Raw genomic sequence first — 20840 nt, 5'->3', positions numbered from 1 at the left:
TTGGTTTCACATGGAGAGCTCTATTTATCTGGTGTATATTAGTAGATGCTAATAGTAGACTCCAAATGAGTCATTTATAAGGTTAGATTTCAGCTAGCATGCTGCTATGGAGGGAAGCTGTCTATGTAGGCAGTAAGCAAGGCACTAAGGTTTGGAGTAGAGCTAATGTGTGGATTTGTGTGAGACAGTAAGTTTAGTACCAATATATATGTAGTCACACTCACGTGTGTTAGCGTTTACAGCAGCAGGTAAACTTCGCCTTTCTCCGCTAACACTGCTCACTTCAACAGTATACACACTTCCGGGCAACAGGTTGTCAAAGCAATATGCTCTAAAAAGAGAGAAAGCCACAGTTCAAACCTCTCTCATAAAGAACGAATCTTCAGTGCAGATAACTGATCTAAATCCGCACCTGTCATCAGACACACTTTGACTGGTCTGCAGGATAAAGGTTGGGTTTCTGATGGACAGGATGAATGAGTCAGAGACCCCCCGGCCGGCCCTCCAGCGCACACTGAGAGACGCTGATGTCCTCTGCACTGGCAGCAAGGTGACCGGACTGGGAGCTACAAAAACACTCAAGACAATTAAAGACGAAGTTTAAGAATAGTAAGATCAAAAGAACAGAACTGATTTGAAGGAGAATTATTTACATTTTTAAATTCAATGTATTTAATTGATTTAATTCATTTCAATTTAGATCATTTTAATAGATCCTCTGTAAATAAAAGTATTATTTTTATAAAACAAAACAAAACAATCTCACTGACCCCAAACTATTGAATGGTCCCTTACGAAAGGAAAATATTTTTACCAATATATTTCTTAAAAGATATTCCGATATATTGTAATATATTATTTTCCCTTTTTATTTTCAAAAATATTATATATTTGAATACATTTAATGATATATTGATGATACATATATTATATAATATATAGCAAAATATACAAATGAAAATATAAATATATATAAGAATATATGCCTAATATATTACATGATATTTTCCAATATACTGCAATATATTTTTGTTTCATAAGGGCGTAGCATAAGTAGTTTATGTGAAAGTATGTGTACCAGCTCTTATGGCGATAATCACAGCCAAACTGTCTCTGAAAAACTCCTTCTCGGCTCGGACTGAAAAGTTGCATAGCTTTCCTGCAATCACGTCTTTAAAAATTGCCCTAGTGTCGACAACCTTCTGCACCTACAAAGACACACACAACAAATTAGTAAACAAACTATTTTCCCCTTCTTTGAGTATCTATTATTTACGGACAGCATAAAATATTGACTTGAAATGATTCACTTCAGTTTCATAAAAATGATGTTGGTGATCCCATTGATGGTGGAATGGGATCAGGAAATGTACTTCTTTCATCAAATGTTGTCATTTGTAGTATGTAAGAGAAGAAACACAGACATCATACACAGGATGTGTACTCACACACAGGATCGTACCATGACAGAATCAGCACAGTTCATACACAGTGCCTCATAATGGTGGCTGCCCCCCTCAGCCCCGTCCCACAGGAGCTCTATAGAGCTGTCAGTCACAACACCAGCACGCACATGAGTGGGCGGAGCCAAACCTGTCAATAAATAAACTAATTCAAACAAAATCAGTACTAAACTAACTGTGTTCGGAATAACGTACTTGAATATGCACATTGTGCAAAATTAGCCTAAAATGCTAAATTATTATTATAATTTTTTTTTTAAGATTACATCTCAGTTTGCTTCAATAAATAAGTAATGTAATTGAGAGCATATGACAATATAGGGTTAATCTTTTTAAAGTTTATATATAGAATAATTGATATGCTAATATTTCAATTGACTAGTTAAAGGTTTGGAATCGTAAGAATGTTTTAATGTTTTAATGTTTATACATGCAGACATTTTGCTAAATCCTTCCAAATTATTTCAGACTTTTGACCTGTATTGTACTTTTTCAGCAATAAAAGTTAAAGTTTCTGAAATGTTTTCTCACAGGTTCTCACAGGTGGCAGAACAAAGCCTTCACTGCTCGTGTCTCTGCTGGTCACAAACACATTAAAGTCATACTGTGTTCCTGGACTCAGGTTGTCGACTAACAGTTTGGTGCTGTCTTTGGACACTGGCGTCCAGGATCGATTATTCTGGTAAGTAATGGTGACGCCATCATAAATGCTGTTTTTGGGCATCTGCACAAAGAGCTCCACAGAATGTGTGCCAACTGTGTATGGGACAGCAATCTGTATGCTATCAGGTTCTGAAAGAAGAATCAAAATGCATTCTGTAGACTGAAAAAGAAGCATTGTGGAGGAAATAGATGATAAAAACATTAATGAATCATACTTAGAGTCTGTTGTATGGTTGTCACTACGCTCATGTTTCTGCCCTTCACTGCAGCCACTCCCACTTCATATGTCCCACCTGATTTGAGCTGTGTAAGAGAGATGCAGGTGGAGTCATTTACCCAGAATTCTCTAGTTTGAGCCTGATTTGTTTGTGGGTGGAGCTTGATGTAGTATTGATCAACGTCCTCGTGCAGTGAAGGCCACCAGCACACAGTCATGTTCTCCAGACCCACAGCATCAGCTGAGACCCTGCGTGGAGGACTAACCTCTGAAACACACACATCCACACACAAAACATCGATGTTGATCTCAATAACACGGCAAATGAAAACCCAAATTATTCAAAGCCAACTGACGGGGGAATTCACTCAGAATTAATTTATGAGCATCTGCTTTTTTGCATGCATTGCATGCATTGGGTAAATTTGCCAAATCTAGAGATACTTTTTTTCCCCCATTTTCGGCTGATACTGATAAATGGATAAGATTAAAATTCTATACAATTTTGTCTAAATAAATGAAACATAAAACTCTACAAATCAATTGTTTTTTTTTTTTTGAATGAAGTATGGCATCACAACATTAAAATGTACCATTTAAAAACTGATATTTTTGCAACGATTACATGAATTAAAGTTTTATACAGTGTTAATTTCAGTGCTATTAAATTATTAGTTTTATTAAATATTTTCATAATGTTAAATAAACATTAAATGACAGCAAAGGTAAACTAAATATAACAATTATTTAAGTTATATAAATTATTTATTACAAATAAATCACATAAATATATATATTCTTATATTAAATATTTTAAAACCTTTTTTTAATGGTTAGGCATACATACAAGGGAACATTGTATTTTTATCATTTTCAAACATTATGGGAATGCTACTTTTGAACATTCTGAAACAAGTAGTTAAATTAAAGGAATTTCAGTTGAACGTCCCATAAATTCAGTTTAGGAAAAAAGATTCCATGAATGATGTATAAATAAAGTTTTTGTGCTAATGTTTTGAGAACACTAATACTGAATGAATGAATGTCCCAAAAACGTTACTGCCAGATCGTTTGTTCACAACTAGGGGAGAACCTTGCAAGAAGTTCTGAGAACATTCCCTGTTAGCTGGGATGTTGATAAGAACTGCTTTGGATAGAATTACTGTACGTGATACTAAAGTGACTGCACCCCTCAATATCTCCTACACACTTAATGTGTTGCAAAATATACCTGTGATAACAGTCACGGACAGACTGTCAGAGCTTTCCACACCTTGAGCTGTGACAGACACAACTGTGATCCTGTGGGCACGATATGCCTTCAACCCACCAATCACAGCACTCCGATTCAACTTTTCCAAGTGAATGGCAAGGCCTCTGCCAGAGACTAGATCCACCCACTGCAGGATGAAGTGCTCAAACCGAGCATTATGGGTAGAATCGGGGGCATTCCAACACAATGCAATCTGACTGGACGTGACAGCTGTTACTGTGAGATTCTGAGGAGGATTTGGCTCTGCAACATTAAAAAATAGTTCATTTTTAGGTAAACTATTCCTTTACTCTGTGTTGGTACTATAAACGTAGAGACTTACTTGTATTGGCAAAGAAAATGGGTCCAAGTGTCTGAGACACCCCACTGGGGCGCACAAGAACCAGTGAGAAATGATAGACATGTCCAGGAGAGAGACCTTGAACTCTCACTGTGTCTTGAGTGTTTGTGAGTGCCATATGCGAGACGGTTTGAGCCTTCGATTCATCTTCCGATTGTAGAGCAAGCGTAAAACCAGCAGATAAATCCAGGTGAGATTCATTCGACCAGATAAATGCTGCTTCTGTCTCACAAACACTCTCTAGATACAGCCATTCACTGCTGCTCTGCAACACTGTAAAAGAGACACAAAATTAATCTAAAAGAAATATTTCTGTAAGACAGCAATTCAAAGAAATAGAGAGAAAATGGAGACTAAGCATCCAAATCAAAGCCCCAGTCTTGTGTGGTGATCTGATAAAACTACTTAAAACAATGAGGTGTCCCTTACAAGTGGTGGCTTTGTTGCAGAAATCTCAGTGTACTATTACCCAGCAGTCCATGCTGCAAAAAACACTCAGAGATGGGCTGGATGTGGATTTTGGCATTGTGCTTATTTTTTTCTCAAAAATACCGTGGAAGCCAATGGCCACCAGAAACTATTTGGTTACCAAAATTCTTCAAAATATAAACTTTTATGTTCACAGTTTAAGTCTTAGTAATTTTATTACGTGCTTTTATTGTTTTTCTTTTTAGTTCTTGGTTTTTTGTACTTTACATTCATTTAGCCTTCTCTTTATTTCAGTTTTAGTAATTTTAGTACTTACTGTATGTTGCAAAAGCAACATTTCTAATTTTCACTTACGTTCTCATCTATTATTTATATTTTATTTTAGCTTTATTTTAATTAATACATTTTTATACATAGTTTTATGCCTCCATATTTTTATTATGTCTCATTTGAGCCTTCTTTAATTTTTTCTAAACACGAAGAAGGAGAAATTAATTATAAAGAAACATCTGAGGCAAATGTTATACTTAAAAAAATAGCAATACAGTACTCATCAGGCCATTTCTCTGAAAATGCTCAATCCAGAACAAGCAATGCTTATCACACAGCTTGATTTATCAAAACAGGACATATTCCTGGATCAACATGCTTTGCTGGTCCAGGAACCACATTCCTATCAATCCATTCAGTCCTGACTCCAACCCAACCTCTTTTTCCAGGAACAACAGTAGATGTTGATCGAGGAACATGTCCTGCTAGTGTAAATCAAATCCCTCTTATCGCAGTAAGAGCAACTACACTCAGTATCTATCTCCTTCACTCACACTCTTCTTGACAAATATAGGGGAGCTGCAGGTAACACAGGAAAGAAGTGAAGAAGTATCCCGCTCCGGTTGCATTCTTCTGCATCGCAACACAGCCCGTTTGATTGGGTGCAAGTGCTGATGTCATTTCAATATTTAAGTTGTAGGTAGAGCCATCAGACCAGCGGAAATCACCTTCTGTCTATGGATATTAAAAACAGTTTGAATGAAACACTAGCATAGCACATACTATTTTTAACTCTTTCCCCACCATTGATGAGTTATCGTGCTTTTAGAACACAACGCTTCTTCTAAACTAAACTAAACTCAATGAGTTTTTACAGCTTCACTGTTATACACTTGGGGGCGCTATTACACATCTTTTGAACGAGTACAAAACCTCCCGAACAAAAACACAAGTGAACAGGACAGAGAAACAAGCGATCTCTTATGTGAACAGATGCATCAGCAATAGACAGCATATCAATGAAAACTGCATAAAATTACGGAGTAAACTGTTGATGCAGGAAGTGGTATATGTCTGTGTAAGCTTTGGGGGTGTTGATGGAAGCGATTTACTTGAGTTATTCTTTGGTAATCTTCATGGAATATTATCCAGATGTAGTTTTTGATAAAAATTATATTTTTTCACCTTTTTGCTCAAAGCTATACATTTTTATGAAACCTTCCTGTGTTTAAGTGTTGATAAAAAAAGAATGCTTTAAGCTAGAATAAAAATAAAAATAAAAAAATTGTTTAAAAGTAGAGGCTCAGATCTTCATTTTTGTGTATTGCACATTCAAATATTCAGAGTGCAAAATATACTGGAGGCCATCAAATTTTAGTGGCAACCTTTTTCAAAAATGCTGGCGGGGAAAGAGTTAAAAGTTTCAGTATGCAACAAAAAAAGTGTGCAACAGTCTCTCTATTGTCCATGTGTGTTTGCCCTCTACCTCATGGTCATTTAAAGCTGTCCACAACAGCAGAAGATGGTTATAGGACCCTAAGAAAGATATGATGGATAAAAACTCTGCATATGTCTTTATGTTGGCCAGATGTGACCCTGGGGTTGATCTTTCACATGCTTGCTTCGCTCCGGACCATGACATGAAACTTGGGTTCACCTTATAACAGCTCCATCCCACAGCAAGCCAGCCAACGGGACACTGACCTGCAGGAGGAAGTTTCAACATTAGTGTTTGTGTGTTGTGTCTTTACATGTTTTTCTACTATTTACATATTTTTCATCTTCTTTAAATGTTTGCTATTCTAAATCAGTATGATCCAAATGATTTTTTGCATAAAAGAAAAATGTATAATTTTGACCCATAAAATGTATTGTTGGCTATAGCTACACATATACCCGTGCTACTTATGATGGGTTTAGCGGTCAAGGGTCACAATATTATCAGTGTGCATTGACTCTTATATCACCAAGATGCCAAAGTAGTTCCAATTAGTTCAACATTTCTTAAAAGAACAATTTCCCTTAGCGTGAAGAACCTATTCATAATTAAAAAACACCTTCTTTTTTATCCAATGGAAACTTTAAAAAAACATTCAAAGGTTCTCTAAATGTTACAAAATCTTCATGGAACTATCAATGCCAATAAAGAACCATTATTTTTAAGAGCGTGTGAGGATGTGAGAGAGATGGTGTTTGCATCGCACCTTGTTTCCCATTAAAAGTGTATAAAAATGATCTGTCCGGGATGGAAAACACAGAATCTTTTCATCTTCTTGAAATGTTTGCTATTCCAAATCAGTATGACTGACACTCTTTGAACTGGTGCACAAAAGTGCATGGTGATTTATTTAATCAAATATAAAATTATATGGTTTGGTGTAGTATTATAAAATTAAAAATCATATTCATAATGACCATGAAAGTAGTCCATATCATTTCTGATTAATATTTAGATTTAACTTTAATAAATCATATATATCAAAATTCCATAAAATGTAGTTTGTTTTAATAATGTTATGTGCTTTTGTCAATTCTTCCATGAATAAATTTGGACAAAATCTGTTTGTAAATATATATTTAGCTTCAATTAAATTTTATTTCATTATTTTCATTCTTATATCATATATCATCTTTCAAATAACTGGATGATAAACAGTATTTACATCAAACCCAATAAAAGCATTTTTGGTCCTACTTAATTTTAATTTTAAGACTTTTATATATTAAGCATATTCTTTTATCCAAAGCAAATTACAACAGAGGAACAGAAGCAATTCATCAAAACACTATTCATCATATGTGTATGTGCACATACCTGTCTTTATGGCCAGCTGTAGGCTTTGTGTAACATTAATTTGGAGATGAGGGATGAATGTTTTCTTTGCCACACTGATATTGTAATGACGCCCAGGCTGTAACCCCGTCACCTGGTGGAATGGCTGAAAATGGGACACAACCCAACACTGCTCATCCAAACACACATCCAAGACATCTCCATCATCTAATGTAGGCCAGTTGAATACGACAGTCGTGGATGAGACATTCATGCGTACAGAGGATGCCACGAGAGGAGCTAACAACAATACAGCAAAACAAGAGTATTAAAACACAGACAAAACATGTGCATTTGTGTCGTTGGAGCCTCTATCTTCAGTGTTACCAAGGTGGAAAGTCTTGGCATCTAGCAGTTCTGTATCATTGTGTGATTGCAGACTGAATCCCAGCTCCTCAGAAACTTGTGGTGCTCTGAACTTCATCACACACTCACACATGTCTTCACACACTGCAGTACTGCTCAGCACCTGACAGAGGGGGAGAGACTCAATTAATCAGATGTGACCTTGGACCACAAAACCATAATTTTCATTTTTTGGAATTGAAATGTAAACATCATCTGAAAGCTGAATAAATAAGCTTTCAATTGATGTATATTTTGTTAGATAGGACAATATTTGGCTGTTTGAAAATCCGGTATCTACAATATAGGTGCAAAAAAAAATCAAAATTATGAGAAAATCACATTTAAAGTTGTCCAAATGAAGTTCTTAGCGATGCATATTACTAATCAAAAATTAAGTTTTGATATATTTACGGGAGGAAAATTTACAAAATATCTTCCTGGAACATGATCTTATCCAAATGATTTTTTGCAAAAAAGAAAAATTTATAATTTTGACTCCATACAATGTATTGTTGGCTTTTGCTACACATATACCCATGCTACTTATGATGGGTTAGTGGTCCAGGGTCACGATATTATCAGTGTGCACTGACTCTTATAACATGAAGATTCCAAAAAAAAGTTCCATTCTGGTTTCCCTGAAGAACCTTTCAGTGAACATTTCTTAAAAGAACTTAAAAGAACAATTTCCCTTAGAACCTATTCATAATTTAAAAACAGCTTTTTTTGTCCAAAGAAAACTTAAAAGAACCATTCAAAGGTTCCATAAATGTAAACAAAAAAATCTTCATGGAACTATCAATAAAGAACCATTATTTTTAAGAGCGTGTGAGGATGTGAGAGAGATGGTGTTTGCATCGCACCTTGTTTCCCAATAAAAGTGTATAAAAATGATCTGTCCGAGATGGAAAACATTGAAATGCCACCTGCATATGCACAGAGGATGGACTTCTGGAACATGGAAGACTGAAAGCCTGCAGGACAACAAGAGGAAAGAAAAATCCAAAGGGTTGATAAAACTTTTTCTATCAAGCTTTAATATTACTACTTTATTATGACGGCTATCTTTAAAATCAACATGAAATGATGGTCACAAAGAGCTTCTACATGCATTTCTGAGTGATGCATTCAATGATAAAAATAGAAAATGGACTTATTCCAATGGTAAAAATTATTATTGCAATACAATTGCCATATCAATTTCATTAATGTTATATGCCAATGAAATATTTTTAGATTTAGGCTGCATTGCCTAAAACAATGACCACTACAGTAAAAAAAGAATACAGTATTTGGCTAATAAATAACATTATTTCTTGCCTAGATGATGACAGCTGAAAAGGAAAGGCATTTCAGATGCAAAGCAAGTTAGTAGATCATGATAAAAGATTGCAAAGACAAACATCTTCTCTTTGAAATAGCATGCATTAATAAATAACGGCACAGGAATATTTATTAAGAAAGCAAACAGGGTTAATTCTAATTTCATGTTCAAGTTTTCGAAAGAACTATTCCAGCTTAGAAAGTTTCTAACACAAACAGCATTTATTACGTAACTCAAACTCTCAGAAAGCCACATATCTTTTTCCTTCACAGCAATTTACAGCGAATGCATTTTCCTTTACTTGATGATGCAATCTAATTAAGTTTGAATAAATCATTACCTGAAAGAAGTGCAGAAGCTGCCAAATCAATGCCAGAACTTTGTCCATGGAGCTCCATCCCATAATTCCAGTGTCCATAGACGACACCTTATCCTTAAACCAAAACACTACGGTCTTTAGCCTTGCAGCTTTCACTGTAATAATAACCTACACTACAATAGTATGGTCAGCAGCATCCTAAAACAGTCTTTGTGGTCATAAGAGCACTCCGTGGCATCTTAGAGCAAAAAATCTGGCTGACTGCAGTTTACACAAAAAAATACCCCACATTCCTTGAGGTCACGCCTCCATTGCCACTCCAGATGCCCATGCCAGCATCTCACAACTTACAAAATCCCACACTGGAGGATTCAACCACACCTCCTCCCGAAAGCAGCTCTGCGTCTCATTCATTTAGATCAGACAGCCTCTCCACCCCATATTTTCTTTTTTTTCTTTTGACCTAATCGAAATAAGTACGGGCTTTCAAGATGACTAAAGTCGCGCAGGGTCGGTCGTGGAGTAGGGTTAACGTTAAGAGAATACACAAAAATCCAGCACTTCACTCCTACTTGCATTACATCACCCAATGAGAATAAACTCAAAACAATTTATATTAGCTGTCAAGAATAATTCATCAACTCACATTATGTAATGTTTGGAATGTTTCAGAGTCAATACAAGTTGTATATACGGTACAACCCTTAAAAGAACTTGCACTGGGCAAATGTAAAATTTTATTCTATTTTGGCAGCTTTCGAAGTGTGTACTTTAGAGTTTATAACACTGCTTCAGACTTTCATTGTCAATGCTCAGCTGCTTTCACTGTACAAATACAGTCATAACAAGTCAATGTTATTCTCTCTGGAAATCAAGAGTTCACTGTATTGAACTCACAACATTCCTTTAAATTCTGATTCAGCAGATGTTCGCAAGGGAGGAGATGAACTTCTCCATGTTAATTACCTGACTTGAAAGCAAAACACAACTCAGCAGGATATAACTCCAGTCATGCGTGGGCTGATCTAGTTTAATAAATCACTGCTGGAATTAGATCAGGGTGAAGATGCTACACTTCCGCTGATGGAGGACAAGATACATGCCAATTGTTTTTCATTCAATTATTATTTATTCAGTTTGGTCATTTTACATTGAAATGTCTAAATATTATTCACACCATAAGGTGAAACAAAACTTTTACATTTTCTAAATGATTCGTATCTGCTATATACTAATATGTGGCTAGTTGAACGGATTATTACAAAATAGCTTGGTAAATCAATTAAATGATTGATTTGCACAGTGCATATGGAAAAATATAGTTTTTTTTTTGTATTTTTATTTTATTATTTAAAAAACAGTGACAATAGCATGCACGTTTATAGGTAGTTTACTATATGCTAAGCATATTTAGGCTTATACAATTAAGTTCATTTGCAGCAGAGATCATGTTTTTGGCATTATGGCTATAGTATGGAAATTCAAGTTCATCACGTTATGTTTTTTGAGACGGCTTAAACATAGACTGTCAACACAACTAGTTAGTGATGGATGTGCCTGTCAAGCAACTGTGTAGAATTTCTCTTTAAATATCAATGCCTACATAAAGGCCTGTTCACACAAAGGACGATAATGATAAAGGTTTAAAAAAAAAATTACTATAACATAAGTATACAATAACAGAAAAGAGAAACAACATTGTTGGAATCACATGCAGAATGATGAATGATAAAAGCACTGACAGACAATCAGAGTCTATCCTGTTTTGAAGAGATTTAGAAAACTGCAACGTGCTTATAAAAAAACATAATAGTGAAATTGTGTGTTTGGTTGGACGTGAATATAATTTCAGTATATATCACTTTATCATTATTACTCTTGATGTGAATAGGGCTTAAGACTGGATTGTTTATTTTCTCTGTAACTAAAACATTTAATATAACTTTTTTGTTGTTGTTAGAGAAAACACAAAGTTGCCATTTAAATAAAGCATTTGGTTAAAAGCAAAGATTTTGAAATGTAGAAATGTATTTCAAATGTTAATGGAAAATAATGAATCTAATAATATCCGTCCCCATGTCATTTCATCATTCAACAAATGTTAATACTAAAATCTAAACAGTTTGTTGTTCTTGTTTGAATAAATGTTTGATTCACCTAAAGTGCTCACAGATAAATTATAGATCTCAAAGACACAACAAATCCAGTGATTGTGTTAGTAGTTTGCGGTTTTACAGATACTGTACTGTATATGCAGTCGGATTGGGGCCTGTCTGCGTTAAGCTAGTGCTCTCACTGAGATCTTAACTTTACTGCACACAGTCCGCATGGAATCAGTTCCACTGGCACGAGCAGTCCATTGGTTCCTGGTAGTAATAGTCCACCGTAGTGGCATTTCGAGTGCAGTACAGCTGAATGATGCGGTTTTGGAGGCCGTTCTCACGACAGCACTTGCAGAAACGTGCATGGCTGTTAATGTTAAAGTTGAAGATGGTGGCAGATGGACATTTTCCATCACATGAGTACACAGTCACCTGAAGAGAACAGTAAACAGTAAACTCTCCAGAAGATAAATTACACTCTATAGTACTGTATTTTATAGATAATACTAAAAACCAAACAGAATAGAGAATCATAGTTCATAGAGTTCTTTCACACTTACAGGTGCGTTACTTCTACAGTCATCTTTTCTGATGGTGGTCCTGATGGCGACTCTCTTACAGGTTTTACCATCTTCTTTGCCTACACACACACACACACACACACAGAAACTGTGACTTACAAATGAACACAAACATAAGTCAACATGAAACTATATTTATAAACCATTTTTCTTCTGGAATGTGACAGAGTGGAAGAAACGTTTTAAAAATGTATTACATAAAAAATAAATAAATAAATAAATTATATTTAATAAAAAATCAAAGTTTGAAAACATTTTATCCATCTGTATTTGACTATTGTTATTTCTTATTACTGCTGTTACATTAACTAGCATTACATTATACATATTTTTAAAAAAAAAGTAATTTTATTGGCCTGATTTCAGAAAGGCTGCAGTACGTACTGTTTTATATATATATGGAAGAATGAGCAATATGTTCAGGAACATGCACAACATACTCATACAGTACTTAAACATGTAAGTGATATTTTTATATAACATTATTAATAATAAAATAAAATAAAACGGATTGATGTTTAGTAGTGTGTTTTCACAAGCTTAGAATATCCATCAATGATGCTTGGACTGTTTAGACAGCTAAACCAAGTAGAGTTTATTCTTTGTAAATGCAGCTAAAATAATGAGTCAAATACACACACACACACACACACACACACACACACCCAAACACATTAACACAGCAGGCTCAGTGACTATTATTGCTGCACCTTGGGGGCTTCACTTGATTGACATTTTAGTTACCATGGTGACATTTGTCTGACAATGATGGAGTGGCACTATTAAGAACTGAACTTTTCACCCATATGTCATTTTTGTTTGCATAACAATGTTAAAATGAAAGGTATTTAACTCTTTTGAGGGCAGTGTGTGAGTGTTATAAATTTCAAGTTCATTAATTTTGAAACAGGGATTCTGGAGGTTCAAATGGAGGACAGATTCTGAAGATTTATCATGGGGTTTCTACAGGAAATAAATCAAGACTTCACAGCTGTGTGTCTGAGATGGTGGGAGATGAGATGTGTGTATGCAATGCAGTTGTGTCTGTGTTTGTGTCTGAATTTTACACAGATGCTCATGAGTGTCAGTATTCTTCCATTATTTAATCATCCCTCATGTCATTTCACACCAATAGTGATGTTTTTTTCAATAGAAGTTAATTATACTTCATTATGCTTTCAAGTCCCTCGCCCAAAACAATAATTGTAAAAAATATTAATATTTAAATATTCAATTAAATGATGATTACATTTCAGTGCATTGAGAATTTTCTTTTTCGTAAAAATTTACATTTAATTGTAAAAATTAAAAACTTTAGTCTATTTTAATAAGAAAAATACATATATTCATATTTAAAAAAGGTAATAAAAATAAACATCAAACCTGCTGCAAAACCGGCAGGTTATATCTGAATTAACTAAGGGTGGCGCATGTGATTTAAGACATTATTTAAATTTCTTTTCCACAGACAAAAAAAAAAAATAGTGTAAGAGTTTGAAACAACATGAGGGTGATTAAATAAAACTTCTATTACAGGCCAAATGTCTCACACACTTAATCAATCAGTTCACTTGAACTAAGAGAAAATAATGGCAAGACGGAAAGTGATAAGTGCGAAATATTTTCTTCAAAACACACACAATGTTATGAGACACAGATAAAGAGAATTCAGTAGATGAGTGAGTACCTGTATCACAGTTAGTACTAGCAGTGGGTGTTACTGGACTAACGGAAAAAGGCAACAAACCAAGTCCAGCACCTGAGAAACACACAGGGGCAGGTTCACAAACTCACAAGTCCATAACAAACTCTTTCGGTTGAAGTCGCTCGTAAAGCTTCCAGCACGCAGCACAAACGCAAGAGACCCAAACCAATGCGCGAACACACAAACCCGAGCCCTCATGCGTAAAAAGATGCACAGACCCACTGCTTACACAAAGAATACATACCAGTTTGCTGGAAGCAAATATAGCACATTCTCAGCATATGCCAGACATGTTGAGTTTTCCCCTCAAAATCACCTCTGAGTCCTTCTAGCATGCTATGCCAATGTAATCAAGAACACTGGCTCTTATCTAAGAGGTAATTAAAACCAGATTCATGCAGCATTTTCCAATATGCTTTCCTTGGATGATAAGTAATGCAAAAATACATAAACTACTATTCAAAAGTTTTGAGGTCAGTAATTATTTTTAAAGAAATTAATACTTTTATTCAGCAGGGATGCATTTAATTGATCAAAAGTAAAGCAATTCATTATGTTACAAAAGATTAAAGTGCTGTTTTTCTTTTTTTTACTTTTTATTAATCATGGAATCCTTAAACAAATGCATCTTGATTTCAACAAAGATATTAAAGGGTTAGTTCACCCAAAAAATAAAAATTAGCTAAATTACTCACCCTCAAGGCATCCTAGGTGTATATGATGTATAGGGGTGTAACGATACGCGTATTCGTATTGAATCATTCGGTACGAGGCTTTCGGTTCGGTACGCGGTACGCATTATGTACCGAATGGTTCATTGGACTAATTAATTATATTTGGAAAATAAAATAAAAATTGTGAAATATAATGAGATGCTATCAACAAGGTAGTCCAATAACCCAAACAACGTAACAGGCAACGCCCCTGACACCCCCGAAGAAGAAAAAAACCACCAACTTATATGTTTATGTTAGGCTACTCTATCAGGCGCTTGCTCACTCAGTACGCGCTGAGTGAGCGAGCAGTTCATGCACGGTACGCGGTGGCCAATGCGTTTAACAGACCAGAAATAGAACATCCTCCAATAACCAATAGGTCTGGTGTTTGGGTGCACTTTACCAATTGATCGGGGCATCCAAACAAGCACGGAAATCAAAATGGACTAGTAGTAGCCTACTGTACTGTGTCGGAATTTCCTGAGCAGTACGATACAATTAACAGGCCTGCACGTTATAAGACAGAAGAACTGTTATAAATAGAACGTATGCACGGGCAGTTTTGAAAACTCCACCTACTTTGCTCTTGGAGTGCAAATCGCGTTGTATCTGAAGGGCAACGCTGAGACCAGGGTCCAGCGCAGCGCATACCGCGTCCTGTGTGAAAGACCCTTTAGCCATTTTGCGAGCGCACTCTGTAGTGGAAAACGCAGGTTTTAAGAACATGCTTAATGTAATTGAGCCCCGTTAGCCTACAATATTCCTTCACGAGCCCATTTCAGCCAGACCGTAATTCCTGCTTTTTTCCAAAAAACATAAGCCCTATAGAGAACCAATTGAGTAAAAACACACTCAATATAAAGAGTTATAGAGTTCCATATAAAAAGTTACATCTTTGTATTTGTTCATAACTACTACAACAATATAACATTTTCATTTTTTTCTTATAAGGAGCTGTTTTTGTTTTATAAAGTATGCTGCTAAGAAAACACCATAGAAGATGGGTAAAGAATAGCTCCATCGTTGTTCAATGTAAAAAAAAAAAACCCAAAAAACATACTTTGTTAGTTTTAATAAATAAAACATTTTTTAAAAATCAAGGAAATTTATCTGCCAATTTTTTCTTTTTGCTGTATCTAAAACGTACTGAACCGTACCGAACCGAACCGTGACACCAGTGAATCGTATCGAACCGAACCGTGAATTTTGTGAACCGTTACACCCCTCATAATGTATATTCTTCTTTATATTACAAATGATCTTTAATCTGTTTAATGCCACTCAGTGGGTGTTGCAGTGCAAAAGAAGTTAAAGAAGAAAGTCATATACACATAGGATGCCTTGAGGTCGAGTATTTTATGGCCTAATTTTCATTTAGTGAAACTAACCCTTTAAGCAGTACAATGGTTTTCAACACTAATAACAGTAATAAATGTTTCTTGAGCAGGATCATGTGCATAACAGGAATAAATTAAATTTCCATTATATTAAAATTAGTTATTAAACAGTTATTCTCAAATATAACAATATTTGACAATATTGATGTTTTAATCTTTTGTTTTAATCAAATGAATGCACCCTTGGTAAGAATAAGAGACCTTCTGGCCCCAAATTTTAAACAGCAAGATGGATTTAAATATGAAAATACAACTTAAAAAAGATTTATAAAATGCTTTTGTTTCTATTAGTGACAGATCAATACATTGATCTACTTAGGATTATGCTTTTATAATATGCAACCCAAGACAATAAATGCTCAAATATTTGGTTGATATTTGTTTTAGTGCATTTCAATTAAATAATGTGAAAAATATATGGATCCCAAACATTTAACCTATTCATTCCCTTGATTTTTCTAGTTATTATTAAACACAACTGAATAAGGATTTTTAAAGTTCCAAGCCTATTAAATAATTTAGAGCTAAACACAAGCAGAATTTCATATGAAAATGACAATGTATTCAATTTATTATGTTTCTGTAACTTGTTTTTAGATTTGATCAATTTCCATTACTTTTAAGACTTAGATATCACAATTTTAAAATTCCTTGACATTACAAAAATATCAGAACCCAGATGTCATTAAGCTGATCAAAATCTGAAAAAATGGGCCACTGAAAAACCTATATTGTTAACTCAAACAAGCCATTACTGTACATACTGATTCTGACTGCATTCATCTGAACCTGTTTATACTGTACATAAAGCACCAAGCTTTGACAAGAGGCATTTAATAACCACAGACACCAATCCCATAGCACAAAATCCAGCTTGAGCCACAAAAGACAAAGATAAAGTTAAGAATGCATAGAGAGGAGGACCATAAAGCATTCTGGCTTTCATTAGTTTTCATCACAAAACCTTGTTAGCACTTTGTTTTGTACACTTCTTCCTATATCATGGTGTGTACACTCATTGTAATATAGAGAGAATTGAAAACAAGGAAAAGCACATGAAATTGAAACTGAAAGAAAAGAATGAAAGAGGCCCATGAGATGTGTACAGCAGCGCTCATTCCCCCCCCCGCCCGGACAACAGGGAGCATCTAACCACAACGCAACCAGCAGCTAGTAAAGCCCAGCACTGCTTCTCCATCATGCTGTTCCAAACAGCCCCCAGCATTCCCAGAAAGCACAAGCCAGCCCTAGACACTCTTACTTACATGTCTTACAGCAGCCGTCCACATACGTTTGAACTATGCCTCCATTCTGAAACACAAAGCACAGAGCTTAGAAAAACAGCACAAACTGGTACAGATAAGCTATAAGAACACACTGATTTTAGTCAGACCTGAATACATTCTGTGTCATTGAAAGGAGGACAGACCACTCCAGAGGCCAGAACTACTGCGCCCACCGCCGTCTCCATACAGTCAAAGCGTGTGCAGTTAGCCACCCATGAGCTTCCCGCCTGCCAACCACATCAAAATACACTATCAGGTTAATGCATGTGTTGGATTTCATGAAAACAATGATGTGGTTTTGCGTGTGTTTTGACCTACAGTCAAAAAGTACCAGATAGTGAGTGCAGATTACCATAAATAGTTCTGTAGTCCCGTTTTCACTGGGATACGAGCATGAGATGTTTTTGCAGGAGCCACAGCACACATGTGGATCAGATGACGGGACATAAACCTGATGCTATAGTAACAGAAATATAAAACAAAATATTACAAAAACTTTTACAAATATAAATGCAAAACAAATACATAAATAATAAAGTCATTAAACACAATACAAGAAAATCGCATAATAATGTCATGTAAATATAAAACGGTATTGTCCAAAATAGGCCATATTCAACACTTTTGAAGCATTGTTTATTCCCTGAAATCCACTTCTTGAATGTTATTCAAATTTTCTGAAATGGCTGAAAGTGGTGCTTCACCTCTGTTATGATTGACTATACTGTACATTGAAATATTTGGTTTAAAAGACCTATTTTCTTTCATCTTATATCCATTTTCAAATTCATTATCAAAAAAAATATTTAGAAAATTATGCAACATTGTTCATTTTTGTTTGCTAATACATATACTGAAAGTTGCATTAGTCATGTGACTTACAGGCTCACACTTCTCAGAGCAGTTGGCAGTGGTGACCTCCATGGCGTAGAACCCGGTGCTGGGGTCTTTATGTGTGAGGCACTGAACGGTGTAACACAGTTCCCCCTCAAAATATTGCACCATAGACTGGCCTGGGTTCAATATCGTTACGCCCTGAAACAGACACACTTCTGCCTTCTCTACACACACATACACACAGAGACACATAAACAAGCACTTGCATTTCAGTTTCACTGAATAGTGTGGCATTTGGAGTGTGTTAGTGTTTGTACAAGTCTTACTGCAGTGATACAGTGGGCATCCACATGGGCCGCCGGGGTCTGGTTCCTCCACTCTCATTTCACCCTTTAACACAAAAGTCACGGTATAACACTGTGGTTACAGGAGAATTCACTATGGCAGTATTCACTCACAGAATACATTTTAAAACGCTTACCACAGTGCAGACAGGAAGTGTAACGTTGGGACACTGACATTCTAAAAACAACAGATGTTAAAAATAAAACTATTCAAAATGTAAGCATGTTAAAATAAAAATACTTATATGGCAATACCATGGCAAAGTGATGGCATTACATGGAACTACCATTTAAAAGTATGGGGTGGGTAAAAAGGCTGCATTTATTTCTCAAATATAGTGACATATTATTATTGTTATTAATATATTTACAAATGCAACTTTGTCCTGTTATGCAACACTGAAATTTCAGCCTCATTACTTCAGTGCCACATGATCCTTCAGAAAAACAATATGCTGATTTGCTGAAATCACATCTATGAACATCTATGAATACAATAGAAATCTGATGAATAGAAATGTATTTGAAATAAAAATGTTTTTTAACATTACAAATATCTCTACTGTCACTTTTGATAAATTTTTGCATCCTTGCTAAATAGTCATATACATTTCTTTAAAAAAAAAATTATCTTACACCAACATTTTGAATGGTAGTGTACTAAGAATATCTTGCCATTTACACTGTAAATTTTAGTGTAATATTTCTCTATCTTTGTGCTTGGGCATGCTTTAGTATAGCTTTATTTAGAAGAGAACTGTTGAAAAAATATCCACAGAAGTTTTCTAAATCAACAAAAATAATAAAGTGCATAAAGGGACAAAATAACGCCTTTCTAAAATCTCAAAAGGAGAATTAGAGGGTTTACGTAAGGTTATTCCTTAGCAAGTATAATTATCTTGATTATCTTAAAAACAAAAAGGAGTCAGTGTTTAGATATCTAGGTAAGTGTGCATGTGTCCAGTACCGCAGTGTGTCTCTGGGCAGCAGCTGTCCGGCACAGGTCTCTTCACCAGTACAGCTCCAGGAGCACAACTCACACTGGGCTCAGGACATAGAGTCATATCACACACTGAAAGAGCAAGACACAGCCTTTAAACACGTCATGTTTCTCCTTTCATTAAGAAACACAAAATGACAGTGAATGCTTGTGTGTTTGTTCTAACTACCACAATTATACTGTGGACAGCAGTGATTAGTGGAGTTCACATCCACAGCCAGGATCTCTCCAGGCAGACACACTGGTACAGGGTCAATACAGGACTCGCACACTGCAAAACAGTCAATGCCACAATAAAATCACAAAAGATTATTATTTTAAGAGTGTTTTATGTAAACATGTTTTATATTATAATATATATTTTAAAGCATTATAAATAATTGTATATCTTTGTGTAATTATATATATATACTGTATGTGTGTGTTCGAGTATAATAAAATACTAAAAAAACTGCCTTCTGATAATTATTTTATTATTAATTATAATTGAATGCAAAAATGAATGTATTGTCAGCGTAGAGATGAGAATATCAGCTGAAGTATTCAAGTATTTATAATATATTATTACCACACATGTAGCTGTAGCAGCAAGCTTGTGCCCCTCGGACCTCCACCAGGAATTGATCTTCTCTGCAGATCGGGGCAGGAACACTCTGACATGCCAGCGGATCACATTCTAACAGGGACCAATCAGAAGTCTGACCTTTGTCCACTGATCAAATAAACAGCCAATCAGAGTAAGGATTACATGAGCTCTTACCACATCTGTATTCAGGACAACAGGACAGAGCGCTGTAGCCAATCACCAGCTTGTCTCCATTCTCACAGCTGGGCACTTCACTCTGACAGATGGTGAGGTTACATTCTGGACACAAAGACACAAGCATTAGTTATGCATATTTTCTTGGAAATACTGTACATTTTTAATGTGCAGATTTGATTTGTTTCATTTATTTTTAATGTTTTGTGCCATATCAGCATCTAAGGCAAGAACCAAAAACAGGTTAATAAAATTCATTAACATATTTATAATGAGATAAATAATGTTCATGCAGAAAGATACAATTTTGCATGTATCTAATTAAAGTTTTTGTCAACTTTAATGTTTTTGAAAGTCTCTTATGCTTACCAAGACTTTTGTTTGTTAGAGTAAAAACAGTATTTTTTTTTATGCAGTAACTGCATTTTAAAATAACTGTTTTCCACTGTCATTTCTATTTCAAAATTTAAAATGTAATATATTCTTGTGATGCAAAGCTGAATTTTAAGCAGCATTATTCCAGTATTCAGTGTCACATGATCCTTCAGAAATCATTCTAAAATGCTGATTTGCTGCTTAAGAAACGTTTCTGATTATTATCAATGTTGAAAACAGTTCTGCTCATTTTTTTTT

At 35.1% G+C, this 20840-nt stretch overlaps 3 protein-coding genes across 4 annotated transcripts in view; all 3 read right to left on the bottom strand.

The window, feature by feature from the left end:
* The window catches only part of ptprq (protein tyrosine phosphatase receptor type Q), a 45733-nt gene extending 41511 nt beyond the window's left edge, over window positions 1-4222 (bottom strand). For both annotated transcript variants that reach the window (XM_052581975.1, XM_052581976.1), the window contains exons 1-8: window positions 3939-4222; window positions 3575-3859; window positions 2342-2611; window positions 1995-2255; window positions 1463-1593; window positions 1079-1208; window positions 413-566; window positions 225-331 (exon numbers count right to left, since the gene is read on the bottom strand). In XM_052581975.1, coding sequence (XP_052437935.1) covers window positions 225-331; window positions 413-566; window positions 1079-1208; window positions 1463-1593; window positions 1995-2255; window positions 2342-2611; window positions 3575-3859; window positions 3939-4074 — 1474 coding nt within the window. In that variant the 5' untranslated portion in view covers window positions 4075-4222. The remainder of the gene's footprint in view (window positions 1-224; window positions 332-412; window positions 567-1078; window positions 1209-1462; window positions 1594-1994; window positions 2256-2341; window positions 2612-3574; window positions 3860-3938) is intronic.
* Window positions 4223-5201: 979 nt separating this feature from the next.
* On the bottom strand, window positions 5202-9984 carry LOC127977077 (uncharacterized). Its single transcript, XM_052581765.1, has 6 exons — window positions 9501-9984; window positions 8700-8810; window positions 7816-7957; window positions 7471-7728; window positions 6142-6359; window positions 5202-5390 (listed from the first exon to the last, which is right to left on the bottom strand). Exons 1-6 carry the CDS (start codon window positions 9576-9578, stop codon window positions 5202-5204), a joined length of 996 nt encoding a protein of 331 aa, XP_052437725.1. The 5' UTR covers window positions 9579-9984.
* A 614-nt stretch (window positions 9985-10598) lies between these two features.
* The window catches only part of LOC127977076 (otogelin-like protein), a 32132-nt gene continuing 21890 nt past the window's right edge, over window positions 10599-20840 (bottom strand). Inside the window, exons 41-52 of the mRNA XM_052581764.1 lie at window positions 20208-20312; window positions 20016-20123; window positions 19617-19718; window positions 19415-19519; window positions 18585-18625; window positions 18430-18493; window positions 18149-18327; window positions 17619-17723; window positions 17374-17493; window positions 17246-17291; window positions 12142-12221; window positions 10599-12013 (exon numbers count right to left, since the gene is read on the bottom strand). Coding sequence (XP_052437724.1) covers window positions 11813-12013; window positions 12142-12221; window positions 17246-17291; window positions 17374-17493; window positions 17619-17723; window positions 18149-18327; window positions 18430-18493; window positions 18585-18625; window positions 19415-19519; window positions 19617-19718; window positions 20016-20123; window positions 20208-20312 — 1256 coding nt within the window. The 3' untranslated portion in view covers window positions 10599-11812. The remainder of the gene's footprint in view (window positions 12014-12141; window positions 12222-17245; window positions 17292-17373; window positions 17494-17618; window positions 17724-18148; window positions 18328-18429; window positions 18494-18584; window positions 18626-19414; window positions 19520-19616; window positions 19719-20015; window positions 20124-20207; window positions 20313-20840) is intronic.

Source organism: Carassius gibelio, chromosome B18 (assembly GCF_023724105.1).
Source record: "Carassius gibelio isolate Cgi1373 ecotype wild population from Czech Republic chromosome B18, carGib1.2-hapl.c, whole genome shotgun sequence".
Taxonomy (NCBI): domain Eukaryota; kingdom Metazoa; phylum Chordata; class Actinopteri; order Cypriniformes; family Cyprinidae; genus Carassius; species Carassius gibelio.
The sequence above is the reverse complement of the archived record's forward strand: the minus strand, read 5'-3'. Positions and strand labels throughout refer to the sequence as shown.

Coding starts and splice junctions, on each gene's coding strand:
- LOC127977077 (XM_052581765.1), bottom strand. CDS start 9,578: ATGGACACTGGAATTATGGGATGGAGCTCCATGGACAAAGTTCTGGCA. Junction 6,360..7,470: donor ACAGCTGGCCATAAAGACAG/GTATGTGCACAT, acceptor TTCCTCCTGCAG/GTCAGTGTCCCGTTGGCTGG. Junction 5,391..6,141: donor CAGCTTTAAATGACCATGAG/GTAGAGGGCAAA, acceptor TAATATCCATAG/ACAGAAGGTGATTTCCGCTG.